Source organism: Euleptes europaea, chromosome 10 (assembly GCF_029931775.1).
Source record: "Euleptes europaea isolate rEulEur1 chromosome 10, rEulEur1.hap1, whole genome shotgun sequence".
Classification (NCBI taxonomy): Eukaryota; Metazoa; Chordata; class Lepidosauria; order Squamata; family Sphaerodactylidae; genus Euleptes; species Euleptes europaea.
This window is the reverse complement of record NC_079321.1, coordinates 20,323,030-20,341,612: the sequence shown is the minus strand read 5'-3', so window position 1 is coordinate 20,341,612 and position 18,583 is coordinate 20,323,030. Positions and strand designations below refer to the sequence as shown.

Sequence of the window (18,583 nt, the reverse complement as noted above, 5' to 3'; positions counted from 1 at the left end):
CTTTTACATTTTTTATTCAAGGCAACATAATATCAGAATCCATAACATCCTTTTAAAAAAGTGGGCCATTAACTCACAGTCCAACCAGTAAAAAAATTACCTTCATCAAAATGAGGTCTTTGCCTTTCAACTGGTAGATTAATCAGCTAAAGATTCAATTGATTTATCTACGTGTTAAAAGTCACATTCCTGAAACTGTGTAATATTTTAATAGAAGTCATGACTGTTTGTATGTCACCTAGATCTATACGTACCAAACAGTCAGTCCGGATTTTTTTTAAAGCTGGGTATCCTCTGATAAATTTAAGCTCTTTTTATTAAAGTCCCGTTTATTTCAATAGGAGAGAGCTGGATGCATGCTTAAACTTTCACTTGAATTCAGTGGGACTTCAAAGTACATAACATTGGCTGCACTGTATCTAGGTCTCATGGTCCAAAGACACGTCAAATTACATTTTAAAAATATTACCAATATAGCAAAAGAGCTTTGTGACAGTAGGTAAACCTGAGGGAGATGTGTGAGAGCAGTGAGTATGAAAACACTGCTTTCATGTATTATGCAGAAATCTAGGGCATAACCTGTCCCCTGGTCATGTAGTGGCAGGGATTCCCAGAGGGCTCAGTGGAGTTCCTTTTCCTCCCTGTTTCTCCCTGACCCTTGGACAGGTGCATGCACTCTGCAATGTATTAGGGACTGCATGTTAGGATGTTGCATGTAGCTCTGACTAGCCCACTGCTCTCCACTGGTACAAGCAAAGGCTTCTCCACTTTGAGTAATGTATTAGGGACTGCATGTTAGGATGTTGCATGTAGCTCTGACTAGCCCACTTCTCTCCACTGGTGCAAGCAAAGGCTTCTCCACTTTGAGTAGTCTACATCCACAGCCCTAGTTAGTAGGAGTGGGGCTGACAGTATGTGAGGCATATGTAGGCCTCCTGGTTTTCAGAACTCAAGTGGGACAAGACAAGAAGTTAGGGTTGCCACGTCCCTCTTTGCAACCGGCGGGAGGTTTTTGGGGCAGAGCCTGAGGAGGGCGGATTTTGTAGAGGGGAGGGACTTTAATGCCATAGAGTCCAATGGCCAAGCAGCCATTTTCTCCAGATGAACTGATCTCTGTTGGCTGGAGATCAGTTGTAATATTGGGAGATCTCCAGCTATTGCCTGGAAGTTGGCAACCCTATAAAAAGTGGTAAGTGAGGTTGGAGCTTCACAAGAACATAATCAGATATTTTAGTGACACATGGTGCTCATGAGTAGCGGTATGCATTTACTTCACCAAAATCCAGCAAGAAATATGAGGAAATGCTACATTGCAATGTATGGGGATCCATTCTGTGAATACAGCAAGGATAATGTCCATAGGCCAAAAATAATATTATCTCGTATAGACATGTGTCTAGCATCACCTGCCCTACAACTGTCACATAGTGTATTCACTATGACTAGGTTGTTTTGACCATCCTCCACACAAAACCAGCTAAGAAGAAGTAGAAGAAGAAGAGTTAGTTTTTATATGCCAACTTTCTCTACCACGTAGGGAAGAATCAAACCGGCTTACAATCACCTTCCCTTCCCCTCCTCACAACAGACACCCTGTGAGGTAGGTGAGGCTGAGAGAGAGTGACTAGCCCAAGGTCACCCAGCTGGCTTCTTGTGTAGGAGTGGGGAATCAAACTTGGTTCTCCAGATCAGACTCCACCTCTCCAAACCACCGCTCTTAACCACTACACCACTCTGGCTCTATTAAGCTGGCTTAATCATGTGCCAGGGGCAGCAGGCTGGGGAAGATCCTTTGGCCATCCCGAAGGGGACGGTGTGCCAGACCAGTTGGGTGGTGCTTTGGTTTTTGCAGCTCTTCCTTCACCCTTGATATGGGAGCACTGGTGCTCTCACAGTATGCACAGCATGAACGTGTGGATATTTATATATCCCTCGGGGAGAGGGCAAGACTGGGCCAAACAACATGTGTGAAAAGACATCTTGTGCTAGGAAGTGACCTGGATTTTTTGGACTGAGTCACTCTTCCTCCCTGTCTGTCGGGGGCTCCCCGGGCAGACACTCTGTGTGGGCTGATAGGAGCTGACATGGATCACCAGGCTCCCGAATTGTGTTCTGGTGTTTATATTAAGCACCAGCCCAGCTTTCCACCTTCTGGTCTCATCCCACTTTAGTTCTGTAAATATTTTCACTGCTCATATCTATTGTTGGCACAAGCGGCACCAGCTGAGACGTTCCCTTAAGCCTTTCGTGGCATGCGTGGCTCGGTGCCAGGGAAAGCTTAGCCTAAAACATGTCAGCCTCTTTCACTGCCTGGGGACAGATTCTTTTCTCCCGGTACGAAGCTTCGTCTTTCTTGAAGCCAGGCAGGAATTTCCTGAGGACAGTTTTCTACCAGATGGGCTGATGACAAGGCTAAAGAGAGCAGCAGGGTTCGGCCGTTTTAGCCCTCGCCCATCCCACATGCTTCTTTTGGGAGCTTTCCTTCCAAACTTAAACTCGATCAAGGCAGGAGGCAGATTTTTTTCCCCCTGGTGGATTGTCTTCAGCAACCATGCCAAACGTCACAGCGGGAGGCCTCTCCTTTGCAAATATAGAGCTGCTGTTCAATTAGCAGGTGGAATTTCAGAGCTTCTCAATTACCCTCCCAAGGCTCCTGCAAAGCTTGAAATTATGATTTACAAGCTACCTCCTCCCCCCCCCCCAAAAAAAAATTGTATATAATTTAGATACATCAGGGAGAATGGCAGCTGTGATTCAAGTAATAAATTGAGAATGAAGGGAATAAATCTCTAGAGTTCACATTCTTTTCAAGTCGAGGGCATTTTCCAGAGTTGGAATCAATGCAGCAAAACCTCTTGTCTTGTGCATTTCAGGCTTGAGTGTCTTCCTAAAACAGAAACTGGTATATTCACTGAGGGGTTCCTAGCTTCTCTGAAGCATGACCCTTTTAAATCCTCATGGCAAAAAATCTTAGATGAGAAACTGGCGTTGTTGGGTTTCTCGCAGGATATGTTATCAGATCTTGGGAAAACTGAAGCTTTTGCCAAAATTAAAAAGCGCATTAAAAAGCTCGATTATAACAGCACTACTTTTCGTGCTCGTCGTGTCTGTTCATCCCAGTTCTTCGGAATACCCCCTCCACGTGGTCTGCCTGCCTATACATATTATCTAACAACTCCTCATCTCTGTAGAGCCTTTTGCTTGGCTAGATTGAATGCTAACCCTTCTATGGTAATGCAGGGCAGAATTCTGAATATACCATACTCAGACAGGATCTGCCCTTGCTCTTCTGGCTCTATTGACTCATTAGCCCATGCCCTTTTGGAATGCCGCTTTTACGAGGAACTTCGATCGCACTATATTTCCCCCCTTTTAATATACAAATCCAATGCCTCTGTGACTGACATAATGCCTTTTTTACTAAGTGATAGGGACCCCAAGGCTACATTGTCAGTGGCAAGATTTGTTTCAGTCCTTATATCCCTCCAACACTAGATATATGCTGCTCAAGATCAATTGATCAAGGAGCTTCTAAGGGATAAAAGGTAAAAAAAAGGAAAGGTATATTCAGCAAATAGGTGTTTCGTTACCTTCCATAGATACGGTCTTGCTCTTCTCCCCTCAAATATTTCGGGTGACTGTTCTTGAAACTTTGTCATCTGCAAACTTCTGTTGTCTTCTGGAAACTGCTATCTGGTAATGCTCCATCCACACTGTTAAGTTCCTCAAATCTGAAGAAGGGTTGAGAGTGATGTCTTAAACATTGCGAGTATTAAACAGGCACATTTCAAGTGACTCTGTGGTCATACTGCTCTTGCCGGCAGAACTGTTGCGTAGTGATTGCACCTTTTCTGCTTTGCAAATTGGTGGTGTCCAGGCAGGTTGTGAATATGTACTAATGGAGAATATGTACTAATGCGAATATGTACTAATGGAGAAATACCAGGGGATTCTACTAGACTTACCTCACCCTACATTAATGACCAGGTTGTTTGGCTAAATTGCTGGAAACAATTTATGTTGCTCTGCAAGAGTAGGGTGGCTATTGATTGGAAGCTGGCAGTTATAATTTGATAACCCAGGTAGATCTCTACATTGAAAGCGATTCCTTCTCTGATAGCTGTTAAGAGTGTCTATTGCTCAGACACTTGGAGAATTCATAGAACGTCAAGCTCTCATTGTCCTCTTTCTGGGTTTCCCCCCATCCTCAATATGCTTTCCCCCAAACCTGCTTTACTCTGATCTTTTTGGAAAAAATGCAGTCCAAGTGCACTACGAATGGAAAGAATGGTGCGCCTTTTCCTGCTGCAAAGGTCATGCCCACATCAGCTGCATTTTCTCATTATCATCCCCTTGTGGGTGCCATTTTTTCGGCTCCCCCCCCCACACCTGTAACTGCTGTTGTGCTATAGCTGTAGTGGGAGCCCTGTGGCGCAGAGTGGTAAGCTGCAGTCCTGCAGTCACAGCTCTGCTCACAACCTGAGCTCGATCCCAACGGAGGTCAGTTTCAGGTAGATGGCTGAAAGTTGACAGCCTTCCATCCTTCTGAGGTCGGTAAAATGAGTACCCAGCTTGCTGGGGGTAAAGGGAAGATGGCTGGAGAAGGCACTGGCAAACCACCCCATAAACATAGTCTGCCTAGTAAACATCGTGAGGTGACATCACCCCATGGGTCAGTAATGACCCTGTGCTTGCACAGGGGACTACCTTTACAGCACTATAGTGATCTTCTGTCACTTATCTATTTCCATTGCAAATTTGAGTTCCTCTACATGCTTTGCTGTGGCTTGCAGTGCAATCCTAAACCCCTTCGAAGTCCTTTTTCTTCGGTGGGGTTAGTAGGGTATAACTCTGCTTCATACTGCACTGTTAGGAATCTGGTCCGTGGCCTCGAGCTAGTACAGAAATAGAAGACAGCAGGGCTACAATTCCTATTACTACCGATTCGAGAGGGAAAAGAAGAACAAAAGATTTAAGCGTAGCAGTCCTTCAACATGTTTAGCATGTTTGGAATGTTATCTGGTAGCGCAGGCTAGAATTTCATGCGAAATCCTAAAAACAATGAATCACTTGGCATTGTAGCTGCCTCCTTCACACCTGGGAGTCCATCAAGCTGATAAATAGCTTACCCAACAACAGCCGCTGGTAACCACAGAAATGAAAATAAGGAGGCAGAATGCCACCAGCCTGCATGGCATTCAAAAGCATGCCACAAGGAACACTCAGTAACCACACTTGACATTTATATAAGGGTTAGATCCGGCCTAAGTTTCCTGCCCATGAAAGGTACCTCCAAAAGCAGAATGGGGGTGGGGCTACCTTCAATTATTCCTCCTTCCCTCCTGCAGCCTCTTGAAATCCTGTCTCCAGATGTCAGTGGAAGTGGGGAATCTATAAGGGAGGATGGTAGGGTTGCCAACCTCCAGGTACTAGCTGGAGATCTCCCGCTATTACAACTGATCTCCAGCCGATAGAAATCAGTTCCCCTGGAGAAAATGGTCACTTTGGCAATTGGACTTGATGGCATAGAAGTCCCTCCCCAAACCCCACCCTCCTCAGGCTCCCCCCAGAAAACCTCTCGCTGGTGGCGGAGAGGGACCTGGCAACCCTAAGGGTCATCTAATATTTCCTGCTTCTGCAAGCAGAAAAGTTGTGCACGGTCCAAACCATTGCACTTTTTGCACTTACTAAGTGTGCCACATACATTATTTATTTACCCAGTTCTGTACCACCTCTGTCAGAGTGCCTGAAGCAGTTTGCAACAATGACAATCAAGAAAGGGTGCATAACAACACTAAAATCTAAACATATGTGACCTGAACATACTAAATTTACAAGGCAATCCTAAACGGAATTATACCCTTCTAAATCCATTAAAGTCAGTGGGCTTAGAATGGTGCAGCTCTGCTTGAGATTTGCACTGTTAGTATGTTTCAAAACAACAGCAGCACTGAAAAACCATACTACTAGATAGGGTTGCCACATCCCTCTTCGCCACCGGCGGGAGGTTTTTGGGGTAGAGCCTGAGGAGGGCGGGGTTTGAGGAGGGGAGGGACTTCAATGCCAGAGAGTCCAATTGCCAAAGCGGCCATTTTCTCCAGGTGAACTGATCTCTATCAGCTGGAGATCAATTATAATAGCAGGAGATCTCCAGCTAGTACCTGGAAGTTGGCAACCCTACTACTAGACCAGTCAGCAATCAATAAAATCCCTACAACAGGCAAGGCAGGGAAACAAGAGGGGAACTAAAGCCACAAAGAAGATGGCTGGGGGGGGGGGAAGTTTGGGCTTGCCACTGACCGAAGAGACCCTTCCCCCCCCCCACCCCAGTTATGATGGTGCAACAGGAAGAGGAGACAGTACAGTACGGTGACCTGGAGGGGATCCAATACTTGCTGCTGGCCAAAAGGAGAGCAGTCAACAGTCCCTCCTGTGGGCAACAGTGGGGAGGGCAGCAGTGGGCATCCCTGGGGTAATGAGCAGCTAAATATGCCAACTCCTGCGACAGGCCTGGTGCCAGGCTTCTAGAGGGCTCAAATACTTAACTGCTGATAGATGTCATGGTGTTTTGCTCCAGCATAATGGTTCACACACATTCACTGAGTGTTGGGATCTTGATCTCCTGTATTAATTACGTCTCTCAGAGCAGCATCCTGGAATGGCAAACATTTTTTCTCTCCTTTAATTAATAACTTGCTGTGCTTTCAGAACTCTCCATTCATTTCTGGGATGTCTGGGATGCTTTATTCTTGGCTCTGGATTCAGTATCCTGGCCAAAGGACCTTGGCTCTTCTTCTGGAAGGATGATGTAATTTGGCATTTGGTCACCACAATCTGGCGATGATTGCACTAACAAGGCAGTGTTTAAAAAATGACAGTGCTTATGTTTGGGTGCATAGCTATGCCAACCACATCATCCCTTTCTAGCAGATGAACCTGATCAATTTTAAATGCCTGACAGCCCAATCCTATCCCCCAGCTTTGGCTCTTGCAGCCAATGAATGCCTCTACCACACCATAGGAGTTTGATGGCCCATTTTAATCTGCAGTGGAAGCCTTGTTTAAGGTATGCTTACAGCCCGTTCCTGAGGGAGAGGGCTGAGCCAGTGGCTGGAGGCAGCACAGCCACGCCGCCTCCAAAGGAGGATTTGACACCCCCCCACTGAAGCTGGCACTTTGCCCTTACCTGTGAACCCCATGGAACCACTCCATAGGGTTCCATGGGGCTACGCCACCTAAAAAGCTAAGGTAAGGGCAAAGGGGCCATTCCTGGCCCGAACGGGCCAATGCAGACACCCATGCCAATCTTGCCAGCGCAAGAGGCATGGGCGTCGGCACGGCCAGTTGCGTGTCTACTAACAACTTTCGGCCCTGTCAGTGTGAGAGATTTACCTAAAGCTCGTAGCCGGACCTTCTTTGTGGTGGCCCCAAGGAGGCCTCCCTAAACCTGTGTTTGCAAACCTGTAGATAATATTGTAAGGTGTTTCTTTTTAGTTAGCATTTGGGACTTGTTGTTGTTGTTTTTTAAGAATGGATTCTTCATTGTTACATTTCTAGATACTAGTCTATTTATATCACCACTTTTCATCCCATATAAATTTCATAGGTGCAGTAAGGGGTACTTACTATTGCCGTCCAAAGACATAGGAAAGGTACACTCCTTTAAGCGTTGAATGAATTTTGCATGGAAAGACTGAAGACTTGAGAAAGTTTATACGAAATGGAATTATACCGGATTTCCATTGTACCATGTCATGTTTCCGTTGCCATGTGATGCAATATCTATGAACTCAATTTACAACGTATTTGATATGAACTGAGCCTTTGCGCCGGTATATTCTTATATTTTGTGTTTATTTTGGGATCAATTTTGACCCATTGTCACATATTTGTTGCTCCAGAAGTGTATTTGTATCTTAATTGTTCTCAATACATTCTTCTAATACCAAGAATTGCATTGTTATTTTCCTATTTTGGAAATATTTGTCTTGTGCCATATTTTGAATTTCATACTCCTGTAAGCACTTGCAAGCCGTTCATTTGATTACAACCTCCAGGTATTAGCTGGAGATCTCCTGCTATTACAACTGATCTCCAGCCGATAGAGATCAGTTCACCTGGCGAAAATGGCCACTTTGGCAATTGGACTCTATAGCATTGATGGCCCTCCCCATCTCCAAACCCCGCCCTCCTTAGGCTGCACCCCAAAAACCTCCAACTGGTGGCATAGAGGGACCTGGTAACCCTATGAGTGAGCCCTGCAGCATCCTGCCCCCTTCTTTCTCTCCCCTCTTGTCTTTTTAATGTTTCCTCCTTTTTGTTTTACACTGGGAGAAGATTTTTAAAAATTCTTTAAGGAGGCATAATTTGAATATAACTTTGCCAAACTTAATTTGAACGCAAAGTAAGCTGCCGTCATTCTTTCTTTCTCCCATGTAGCCTGGTTAGAGTGATGCAGAGCTGAACGCAACACAATTAAACGAGAATATGAAAACCAGTTTTCAACCCATATCAGCCATCCGGTGCAAAAAAAAAAAAAGCTTCAGAAGTTCACCATATTGAATGGCTCAAAATGGGTATTTTGTTCATTGTGGTGAATTATGCTTTACGGAAAATGAGCCGGAGTATCTGAAAAGCTGCCACCTAGTCCGATCACATCCCCTTTTCAGTTCTAAAATGCCGTTCCCATGGACCCTTAGTGATGTGAATTATGGAAGCATTATTCAGTGTTGCCAGATGGGGTAGCTGACCTCTCAAAAGCAAGATTGTTGAAGCCTCAGCAGTGTCTTAAATCTCTACGTGCTACATGTAGCAAATAAGAACCTTTGAAAGAGCACTAAAGTGCAAACCTTGCAAAAATGTGCACTCATTGCCTGTCTGCATGGGAGGTGACAGGCAAAGTCTGAAGCCATATTGGGTTGTAATAGGCCTGATTGGCTCACAGCAATGGCTATTAATAGCTGGTGGCAGAACAGACATTCCCAAAACCACAAGGTGTAATGTGCATTATACTCAAGACCTTTAGAGCATGTTTCCGCTGGGAAAATAATGAATGGACCCTGCCCCTTGCAAATGTATATCCGTAATCCATGTACCCAAAATAAAGTCAGAGTCAGAACTGTTGTAGTGTTACTTACGACTGTGGATCAAAACTGCGGTAGCTATATTAGGAGTTTGGCAGATGTTCATTCTGTCTCTTGGAAGATCTCCCCCCCCCCCCGATTATTCTGAGTTAGCCTGCCTGATGAGTCAGTCAGTCACTGCTCATAGCGTAACCAAACATTTCACTTCAGCCTTAACTTGCAGTCTCACTACTCTTTGGCTGTAATAACACATGCGGTATTTGTTAAGGAGTTAGTAGCGTTGCCAGCTCCAGGTTGGGAAATACCTGGAGATACTTGGGGCGGAGCCTGAGGAAGATGGGGTTGGGGGAGGGGAGGGATTTCAATAGAGTCCAATTGCCCAAGTGGCCATTTTCTCCAGGCCATTTCTATCGGCTGGAGATCAGTTGTAATAGTAGATCTCCAGCTACCGCCTGGAGGTTGGCAACCCTAGAAGTTAGCAATATGGACCCTGTCCTCCCCAGGCTCCATCCCCAAATCTCCAGGAGTTTCCCAACCTGGACCTGGCAACCCTACCTCCCACCTGTGGGCTGGTGGCGGGCAGGCAATCTCTCCCCCGCTTGCACTGTCTGTTGCTTCCCCCTGGCCAGGTGTGGTGACTTTCCTTTTATAGGATTCCCTGGCCCCACCTGTCCTGTGTCTAATCCACCTGCTCCATCTGGGAGACTATAAAAGGAAAAGGAAGCCTTCCTCCTTCTTTCTCTTTGCTGTTCAGGGCTCCCATTCTGGCCTTCCCCAAATCTTTGGTTGCCAACCTCCAGGTACTAGCTGGAGAGCTCCTGCTATTACAACTGATCTCCAGTGGATAGAGATCAATTCATCTGGAGAAAATGGATGCTTTGGCTATTGGACTCTACAGCATTGAAGTCCCTCCCCAAGCATCACCTTCCTCAGGCTCCACTCCAAAAACCTCCTGCCAGTGGCAAAGAGGGACCTGGCAACCCTACCCAAATCTGAGCTCAGCCTTGCCTTCTAACCACGCCCCTCCCTGCTTCTGCCTGGGTCTCTTCCTGATTCTCAGCTGTGTCAGAGTGATCTGCCTGGGTCCCAGCCACCTCCCTCTTCCAGCCTTCCTCACATGGGTGAGTCTGGGCCCTGGCCATTCTCAGCCCTGGCACCTGGGGCGGGGTCAAGTTGGGACCAGGTGTTGGCTCCTGACAGGGGATGTGCTACTATCATCCATGGCATGTTACTGTATGAGTCGTCTGTGGTTCTAGGTGTGATGTAATAAAACACAATATTCAGTAGGGTGGCCAGGTCCCTCTTCACCACTGGAGGGAGGTTTTTGGGGCGGAGCCTGAGGAGGGGAGGGACTTCAATGCCATAGAGTCCAATTGCCAAAGTGGCCATTTTTCCAGGTGAGCTGCTCTCTATTGGCTGGAGATCAGTTGTAATAGTGGGAGATCTCCAACTAGTACCTGGAAGTTGGCAACCCTAACATTCAGGTAGGAAGCAGAGTGCCTCCCAGTGCAAGCAACAGCCACGGGTGCATTCACTCAGGTCATATTTATGGGTACCTTTAAGTGCCCTTAGTTGTATTCCTAGTTATCTGGCTTTCTGCTTACATGGATGGAGAGATAACAATAAGGGAAAATAAACTAGAGATTAGAACTAGGGTTGCTAGGTCCTCCCTGGACACTGCTGTGGGTGGGGTGGGTTGCCCGCTCCAAGTTGGGAAACTCCTAGAGATCTAGGGGTTGGAGCCTGAGTAGGACAGGGACCTCAGTGGGGTACAGTGCCATAAAGTCTCTGTAGTCTGGAGATGAGCTGTAATTCTGGAGGATCCCCAGGCCCCACCTGAAGGCTGGCATCCCTAATTAGACAGAAATACATTGGCCTGGATCCATCATTTCTCTCTTCCTGCTAGCCCTTCATACCCCTGGTGGGGGGGGGGTCATGGAACCTTTAGGATGCTGGTCAGTGTGGGGTGGGGGAGTGCAGCTGGATGGAAAATTGGCCGAAATCACTGCCCACTTCCCTCGTTGTGTGGGTCCAAGTACCTTCCATTTGCATAAGGGGATCTTCGGATCCATGCCACTGGAGATATGACCAACTATCCTGATCTTCCATATCAAGCTGTGGTGACAGCCACTTTGATCTAAGCTGCAGTAGAGAAGGGTGGAAACAGACCTTTGAATGATGCAGATGAGGGATCCCCAATGTGGCCTGCTGACACCTTTTCTGGAACCTATCAAGTGTTTTTAGGAAGTGGGTGGAGCCAGGTAGGGCTTTTGCTCTGCAAGGCTTCTAATTGACTAATGGAGATTTGATTGGCTGTGCAGATTTGGCGGCAGCTGCCACCACAGCACAAGGATCTGCACTGTGTTACTGAAGTTGGTGTTAAACATTAAACAATACAGTTGTTTGGATCTGAAGAGAAACAAGTTGTTCTTTTACTTGGGAAGCTTGCACCTAAGGCCTGTCTATGCTTACCAACCCTGAGTATCCTGACATACATATTTGTATGGTTTTGCTAAGACTAGCAAGCATTGGTTAGCGCTTAAATAATTATTGTTTGAGGAGACTTCTCTCTCCTGTCCAGCAGCAATGTGCTTGGCCTGCATCTGTCAAGATAAATGACTGTCATTTTCCCTCATTTTGATAAGGCCCAGAGTCACAAAAACTCAGCTAGAAGCGAGCAGCGTATAATTTAGTAAACTGTCTGACAGATTTCACCTCGGTTTCTCAAAATGCATTTGAAATGTTAATATGCTCCCCTCAGAAAAATGGCATTTGATGACTTGTGACCAGGAGATAGAAACGTGTGTGTGTGTGGCGGGGGGGAAGTGATGCTCTTCTTTCAGAGTCTCGATGAAACTGCTGCTGTGCATCAATATTATAATGCTCACTGTACAGTATATAGGACATTTATAGTAAAACTGATAACCCTGCATGTTCTTGGTGCTTCTTGAATTTAAATGACAATATTATGACATCTTTGTTACATTATTCAGGGAGAAAGAGCCCTTGATGCTGGGCTTAATACCCTAATCATACTTTGTACCAGTAAGACATTAAAAAGCAGACAATGTGTGAGGGATTCAGTGTTGGGGAATAGATAGCGAGCTTCGTTGCATGTCAGACAGACAAGGGTTGAAATTGATTGTATTGATGCTGACCAGTTCAAGAAGGTGATGTAATCTCCAATGTGTCAATGAGCTATTGGTCAGTGAGGATCAGTTGTAAACATGTTGTTGGTCACATACCCCAAATCTGCATGTTACAGCTCTTTCTTTGTCTAAGAAGAAAGAGCAGTATCAGTTACCTTTTTGATCTCAACCAAAGAAGATGGGGCAACTGTATTTTAGAGATGCCATGTGCTTAAGTTTAGATTCCTGCCAGTTCTTTTCTGGCACGTTTAGGGAACTAGAGATGTAGTAAGGATTTATTGTTTTAAACTCAAGTTTACCCTACCCTATTTTATAGTGAGTAAAGTTTTGTTTTTGCTAAGACAAAGGACTTTGTCTGTTCATTGTGTGAGTGTGCCTTAATTGACTTTCACCAGCCATAATCATATGATCCATAATCCTCTGATAAAAGAATTTTCCTAATATTCAGGTAGCTCCACATGGTGTGGTGGCTGCTGCTTATACGGTACACTTGCTGTGTGGAAGCAGCATTCATGTAGTGAAATGATCAACCATAGTGAGTGGTCATGTGGTGAAACCAATCTTATTGTGCACTTGCTACTGCTACTATGACATTTCTGTGCAGTAACAAAGGCCCATAAAGTTTGGCTTTCTCGCCTCATGGTACCAATATACACAACACTGGTTTTGTCTTCGGTAGAGTTAATAGTTCAACTGAGAGACACTAAAACCTGTAAATGGCTAGGAATCAGAGGTGTAGTTGAAAGTCCCCATTGCTTGTATTAACTAGGATTGTTTCGGAAAGTTAACTGCTTTGAAATAACAACCTCTGATGTTCTGTGTGAAATAGATGTTTCCTATATATCTTTTTTTTAAAAAAAGTATATTTTATGAATTATGGTAGCATTGCCTCTTTGTTAATTTGAAGAATTCTGATATTTCCCCTCTTTTTACATTAAAAAGTGGACATGTGCATCATAATGTAGAAACCTCTGCTAAATTTGTGATCCTATTTTGTGTTTTATACAATATATTGAGACCTCCAGTAATTTAAAAATGCAAAACCATTGTTACAAATGCTGGGGAAGTTTGTCTAAGCACCCAGTTTTCGTCCATTTGAGGGCCCATAAAATTGGACCCCCTGACCCAATCTTCACCAAAAGTTGGGGTTCTTGTAAGGAGAGGCACATGCAGCTCTGCTGAAAAATTGGTGCCTTGAAAAACAGCCCTCAAAGAGCCATGGATTCACCATAGGGTAACATGAAGCCATTCTCTTTAAAAGTTAAAGGGAACGGCTCCTATGTTAATGGGGAAACTTTCAAGGGCTCTGGGTGTGTGTGTGCTGTTTTTAAGGTAGAGACACCAAATTTGCAGCACAGCTGCTGGTGCCTGTCCTCACAAGAACCCTTGAGTTTTGTGAGGATTGGGTCAGGGAATCTAATTTTATGTCCCTCTATTGTTTCCAATGGAGGATGGATGGGGGCACCCTCTTTAGGACCCATAAAATTGGACCCCCTGACCCAATCCTCACCAACCTTGGGGGTTCATGTAAGGAGAGTCACCTGCAGCTATGCTATAAATTTGGTGGCTCTACCTCAACACCCCACCCTCCCAGAGCCACCGCAAAAATAATGGACCTGAAAAAGGCAGGGGGGGGGGGAAATCAGCTTTGCCTTTTTGGCTCCATTAAAATTGTGCCTCTTTTTTTGGCTTATTTTCGGTTCGGCATATCCAAATGCACACCAATACTGGCAACCTTGGCATGTACAGAAGTCTTATAAAAGCCATCAGGTGTTGGGCCCTGAAGCTTGAAGGTCTTGGGGCTTCAATATGCTGTCCTAAGAATTAGCCCCCAAACAGGTAATCCTACTCAGGCAGCCATTTTTGTTGCATTGCCATTCTAGGTTTAACTGGAATGAGAACTTTTTGTGTTGCTTTGGTAGGGATGTTACAGAATGGAAAGAAGTTTGATTCTTCCCGAGACCGAAACAAGCCTTTCAAGTTCAAGATCGGCAGACAAGAAGTCATTAAAGGCTTCGAAGAAGGGGCTGCACAGGTATGAAAGATCATGGTTGCCTTTTTCAGGACAGCTAGAGTGAACAATCATAGAGAGAGGTTATCATCATCATGAAAGAAAAAGGAATTTAAAGTTTCCTTCTTGGGGGGTGGGTTGTAATTGTGTGTATGTACGCACATTTGTTGGTTTGAATATAAGATAGTGTGGCGTGGTTAAAGAGCGGTGGACTCTAATCTGGAGAACCGGGTTTGATTCCCTACTCCTCCACATGAAGCTTGCTGGGTGATCTTGGGATAGTCACAGTTCTCTTGGAACTCTCTCAGCCCCACCTACCTCACAAGGTGTCTGTTGTGGGAAGGGGAAGGGAAGGTGATTGTAAGCCACTTTGAGATTCCTTAAAGGTAGAGAAAAGCGGGGTATAAAAACCAACTCTTCTTCTTTTTCTTCTAAATTCAATACGATATGTCTTTGAACCTAGCCATACTATTTCATCCACTAATACTGTTAGCTGTGGGGATCTGCGGATTTATGTCAGGAGGGAGTTGACTACCATAGTTGTTACTATAGACTGAACTCAGTCTGGATAAGCATTTGCTGTACTTCTAAAATTCTAAAAAATAAAACAGTAACATATTGTGTTCATTTGAAGTGTAAATCAAATAGTACAATTTCAGGCTAATTAGCTAATTAGTTTTCTGTAGCATGCCAAGAATTTAGCTCAGTATAGCGGCAGCCCATGTACGACTGCCTTGTCGCAATCTCAGTTAGTGACGCGGATAGTACGGACTAAAACTGTCTTGTGAATAACTGAGCAATCCTGAGTGGGGGGGCAGAGCTGTTTAGGAGCTGATGTGACCCCAGTGCCAGTGTCCATGCCATTTGTGCCGTCCAAAGTCGCATGGAAGCCGGAGCATGGCGACTTACACCGGCTTTGTTTTTCCAGCACAAGTGCTCACACTGGTGTCCAGGGGGGTGTCCCCAGGGGCAGAGCTGACATTAGTCAGCCCCCTAAACTCTATTGGCCCAGGAAAGCATTCCTAGGATTGCAGTTTTTGTGAAACTGCCACTGGCCTAAATGAATGTTAGCATACAATCAAATTCATTTTAGCCAACTGTAATACTCAATTTCACATGCTAGTTATTATAACGAATGGATATGAATTGCTGCAAAAATAAAAATGTTAATAAGGCCCAAGCATAAACAGGTCTCTCAGTACATTTTCTGGTTTCTGAACCTCAGATAGAATGATAGCTTTGCGGCATGATTTGACGGGAATGCACTCAGTAAGGAAGAGAACCTCAGAAGGGCTGTGCACTGTAACCTGAAATTAAATTCTACCAAATAAAGTGCACTTGTTTAAAACATGTTTAGGATTAGTGTAAGAAGGTAAACCAGAGAAAGCAAACATCAAAGAAACATTTCACAGATAGTGTCATTCAGTAGGCAGAGTGTCAAGCTAAGGTCTGGCAGACCAGGGTTCAGATCCAGGATTTGACAAATAGCTTGCTGATTTTAAGTCAAACACTCATAGCTCTGCCTACCTCACAGGATTGTTGTGAGGATAAAATCTGGGAGAACAATGTATGCCATCCTAAGCGCCTTGAAAGAGGTTTGTTTCAATGCACTAGATACATATTAACTTACAGTGCGATCCTAATCAGTTACACCCTTCCCTTTGAAGGCAATGGGCTTAGAAGGGTGTAGCTCTACCAGGGATTAAACTATTACCCCCCTACATTGTTTCCAGAACACGCAATCTCTCATAGATATCCTATAATTACTTATTTGACCCAAATTACAGTTTGGCAAACAACTGCCCACTGGCTCCACCTAGTGTCATGTTCCATTGAACATTAGAAATTCATAAAGATGCATCAGTCCAATATCAGCTGCATTATTGCAGCAGACTATGCCTTTTACTAAAAGTTATTGCCACTCTGCTATAGATATTACCAGACTACTCTTTTACATTGCATTACTCCATGTATACAACTGGTCTCTGAGGCTTTTGGATCCTAAAATCAGTACCTTTACTTCTACTTATTTGGCCTTAAAGGATAAGGATCTTAACCTGTGACTTAAGTTGAATAATTTCCAGCTTTAAAATTAAGCCTGTACAAGTGAGAGAAATGCTGTAACTGGCAGTGGGCATCTGTTTTCTCCCAATTCCCCCATCCCTGCACTATTCCTTTTTTCATCCCCCTGGCAGCCCCTATAGCCTCTCCCCTTTCCTGCTTCTCTCTCTCTTACCCACCAACCAACCCCTTTTTATCAACTTTCTGCCATCCCTCACTCTGGCAGTCTGTCCCTTTTTCTTTGGTCCTACTCACCTCCTTACCCTTTTCTGTTATCTGTGCTTCAGCTTCTCTTTCTTCTCTCCCCTTTCCCAGATTCCTTCCCTTTCTTCCATCTTTTATCCTTTCAATCTCTCCACCCTGCCTTAGGCTGACAGAAAACATAGTTGTGGTTGCCTTGCAACTTCTCAAATTGTCACTGAGATCTCAGAACATAATCTCAACATCTCAGTGAGCATTCATCTCGTAAAGTTATAGGTATTGCTTCTATTATGTTGGGTTTGAAAATTTTTTGGGTAAGATTTCAGATTTTTCTGCAAACCTGGGGCTTAACTCAGGTTTATAGAACCCTCGCTCCACCCACCCCCCAGTCTGTTCCTGGCCCCATTGTGCATATTTTTTGATTCACACTTTAGGATCCAGTTCAGATTCAGATACAATGATTAAAATATGTGGAATGGCTGGTAACAGGGTTTTTCTGGCGTGTTTCTCCTGACTTCCATTTTCCCCCTATGCTTCCGTTTTCTCCTTCTGTGCTGCTAATATCTCACTGCTAGATGAGCCTGGGACAACGAGCAAAGCTGACTTGCACACCGGACATGGCATATGGAGCCACAGGCCATCCTGGAGTCATCCCCCCAAACGCTACTCTCATTTTTGACGTGGAGCTGCTTAGGATAGAGTAACTCAGAGCAAGTGACTAAAGGCACCTGTTGATAACATCCCATTCTCTTCCCCCTTTCCTTTAATGGGAAGCATCTCCACTGGAATTTCTGTCACTCCCGCTGTCATGCCAACAGTGCCTCTGCTCGAGGTTCTTTTCTCACTGTCCTAATTTTTTTTTAAATGTTGTTGGTGTACGTATTTGTCCTTGTTTAGATGCTTTGTTTTTTGCTGTGGAGACAGGGGAAAAAACGGCTGTAACATTTTTGAGTTGTAAATTTCATTTTAATTTGCATGTGAAACTTCAAAATTGTGATTAGAACTATATGTAAACACACTCACAACTATAAATATATGAAGAAATTACTTACTGAAAAACCACTGCCTTACTATACATGTTAACAAAATAATAAAAGAACACTAATAACGGGGTGCTCAGAAATCAAGTGTACAGGTTGTACATGAATGGGCATTAGCCAAACCAAGTTACCTGCGCTGCCACTTTTTCTCAACTTGTATGTTACTGCTTGCTGCTGTTTTAAATAAAATGCCTCAGATGTGTGTGGGGGGGGGATTCCAAGAAGAAAAAATAAAAACCTTGATACTTTATTGCTTTTCTGCTTTGTCTCTTTCTGGGTTTAAGAAGTCATAAAAGGTAAACAGAACTATTCTTAATTCACAGTGTACATGAATTTCCTCTGACCAGGCTGTGGTTATTGAATGGTTCATTCCTTTTAACAGTTGGATCAACGTAAACGAAACTTCCGGTAAGTTTAACTGGAATTCAGCGAACACTGCAACTAGTAATTTTAAGAGGGATTCATGAACACATTAAGCTGCCTTGTACGGAGTGAGACCACTAGGTTATCTGAATCGTTTACTAAAGGCAGACCAAAGGGGAGGGACTGTGACTCAGTGGTAGAGCATCTGGTTCGCATGCAGAAGATCCCAGGTTCAGTCCCCGGCATCTCCAATTAAAGGGACTAGGCAAGTATGTGATGTGAAAGACCTCTACCTGAGACCCTGGAGAGCTGCTGCCAGTCTGAGTAGACAATACTGACTTTGATGGACCAAGGGTCTGATACAGTATAAGGCAGCTTCATGTGTTAGTCTAATAGTGCCATGTGTCCTCACACCTTTCGCTGGACCAGGTTATTTTGATGGCGCTATTTTGGGGAGTTAGTGGGAAGGGAATGGGCAGAGTCAAAAGATCTATGGTCAGGAAAAGCAAAAGACAGTAGGAATCAAAAACAGTTATCCATTAAGACTAGACAAAAGGTTGCATCCAGCTGGCTTTGCCATTGGTGAAGGGGGCAGTTCCTTTGACCACCAAAATAACTGTGCTGGGGATCTGGGGACCTGCATGGACAAGAGCCCTATGGGACAGGATGAAATAA

At 44.5% G+C, this 18,583-nt stretch overlaps 1 protein-coding gene across 1 annotated transcript in view; it reads left to right on the top strand.

Annotated features, from left to right (window-relative positions):
* The window catches only part of FKBP1B (FKBP prolyl isomerase 1B), a 42,141-nt gene extending 24,819 nt beyond the window's left edge, over window positions 1-17,322 (top strand). The window contains exons 3-4 of the mRNA XM_056856080.1: window positions 14,155-14,267; window positions 17,081-17,322. Coding sequence (XP_056712058.1) covers window positions 14,155-14,267; window positions 17,081-17,209 — 242 coding nt within the window. The 3' untranslated portion in view covers window positions 17,210-17,322. The remainder of the gene's footprint in view (window positions 1-14,154; window positions 14,268-17,080) is intronic.
* Window positions 17,323-18,583: the final 1,261 nt, after the last annotated feature.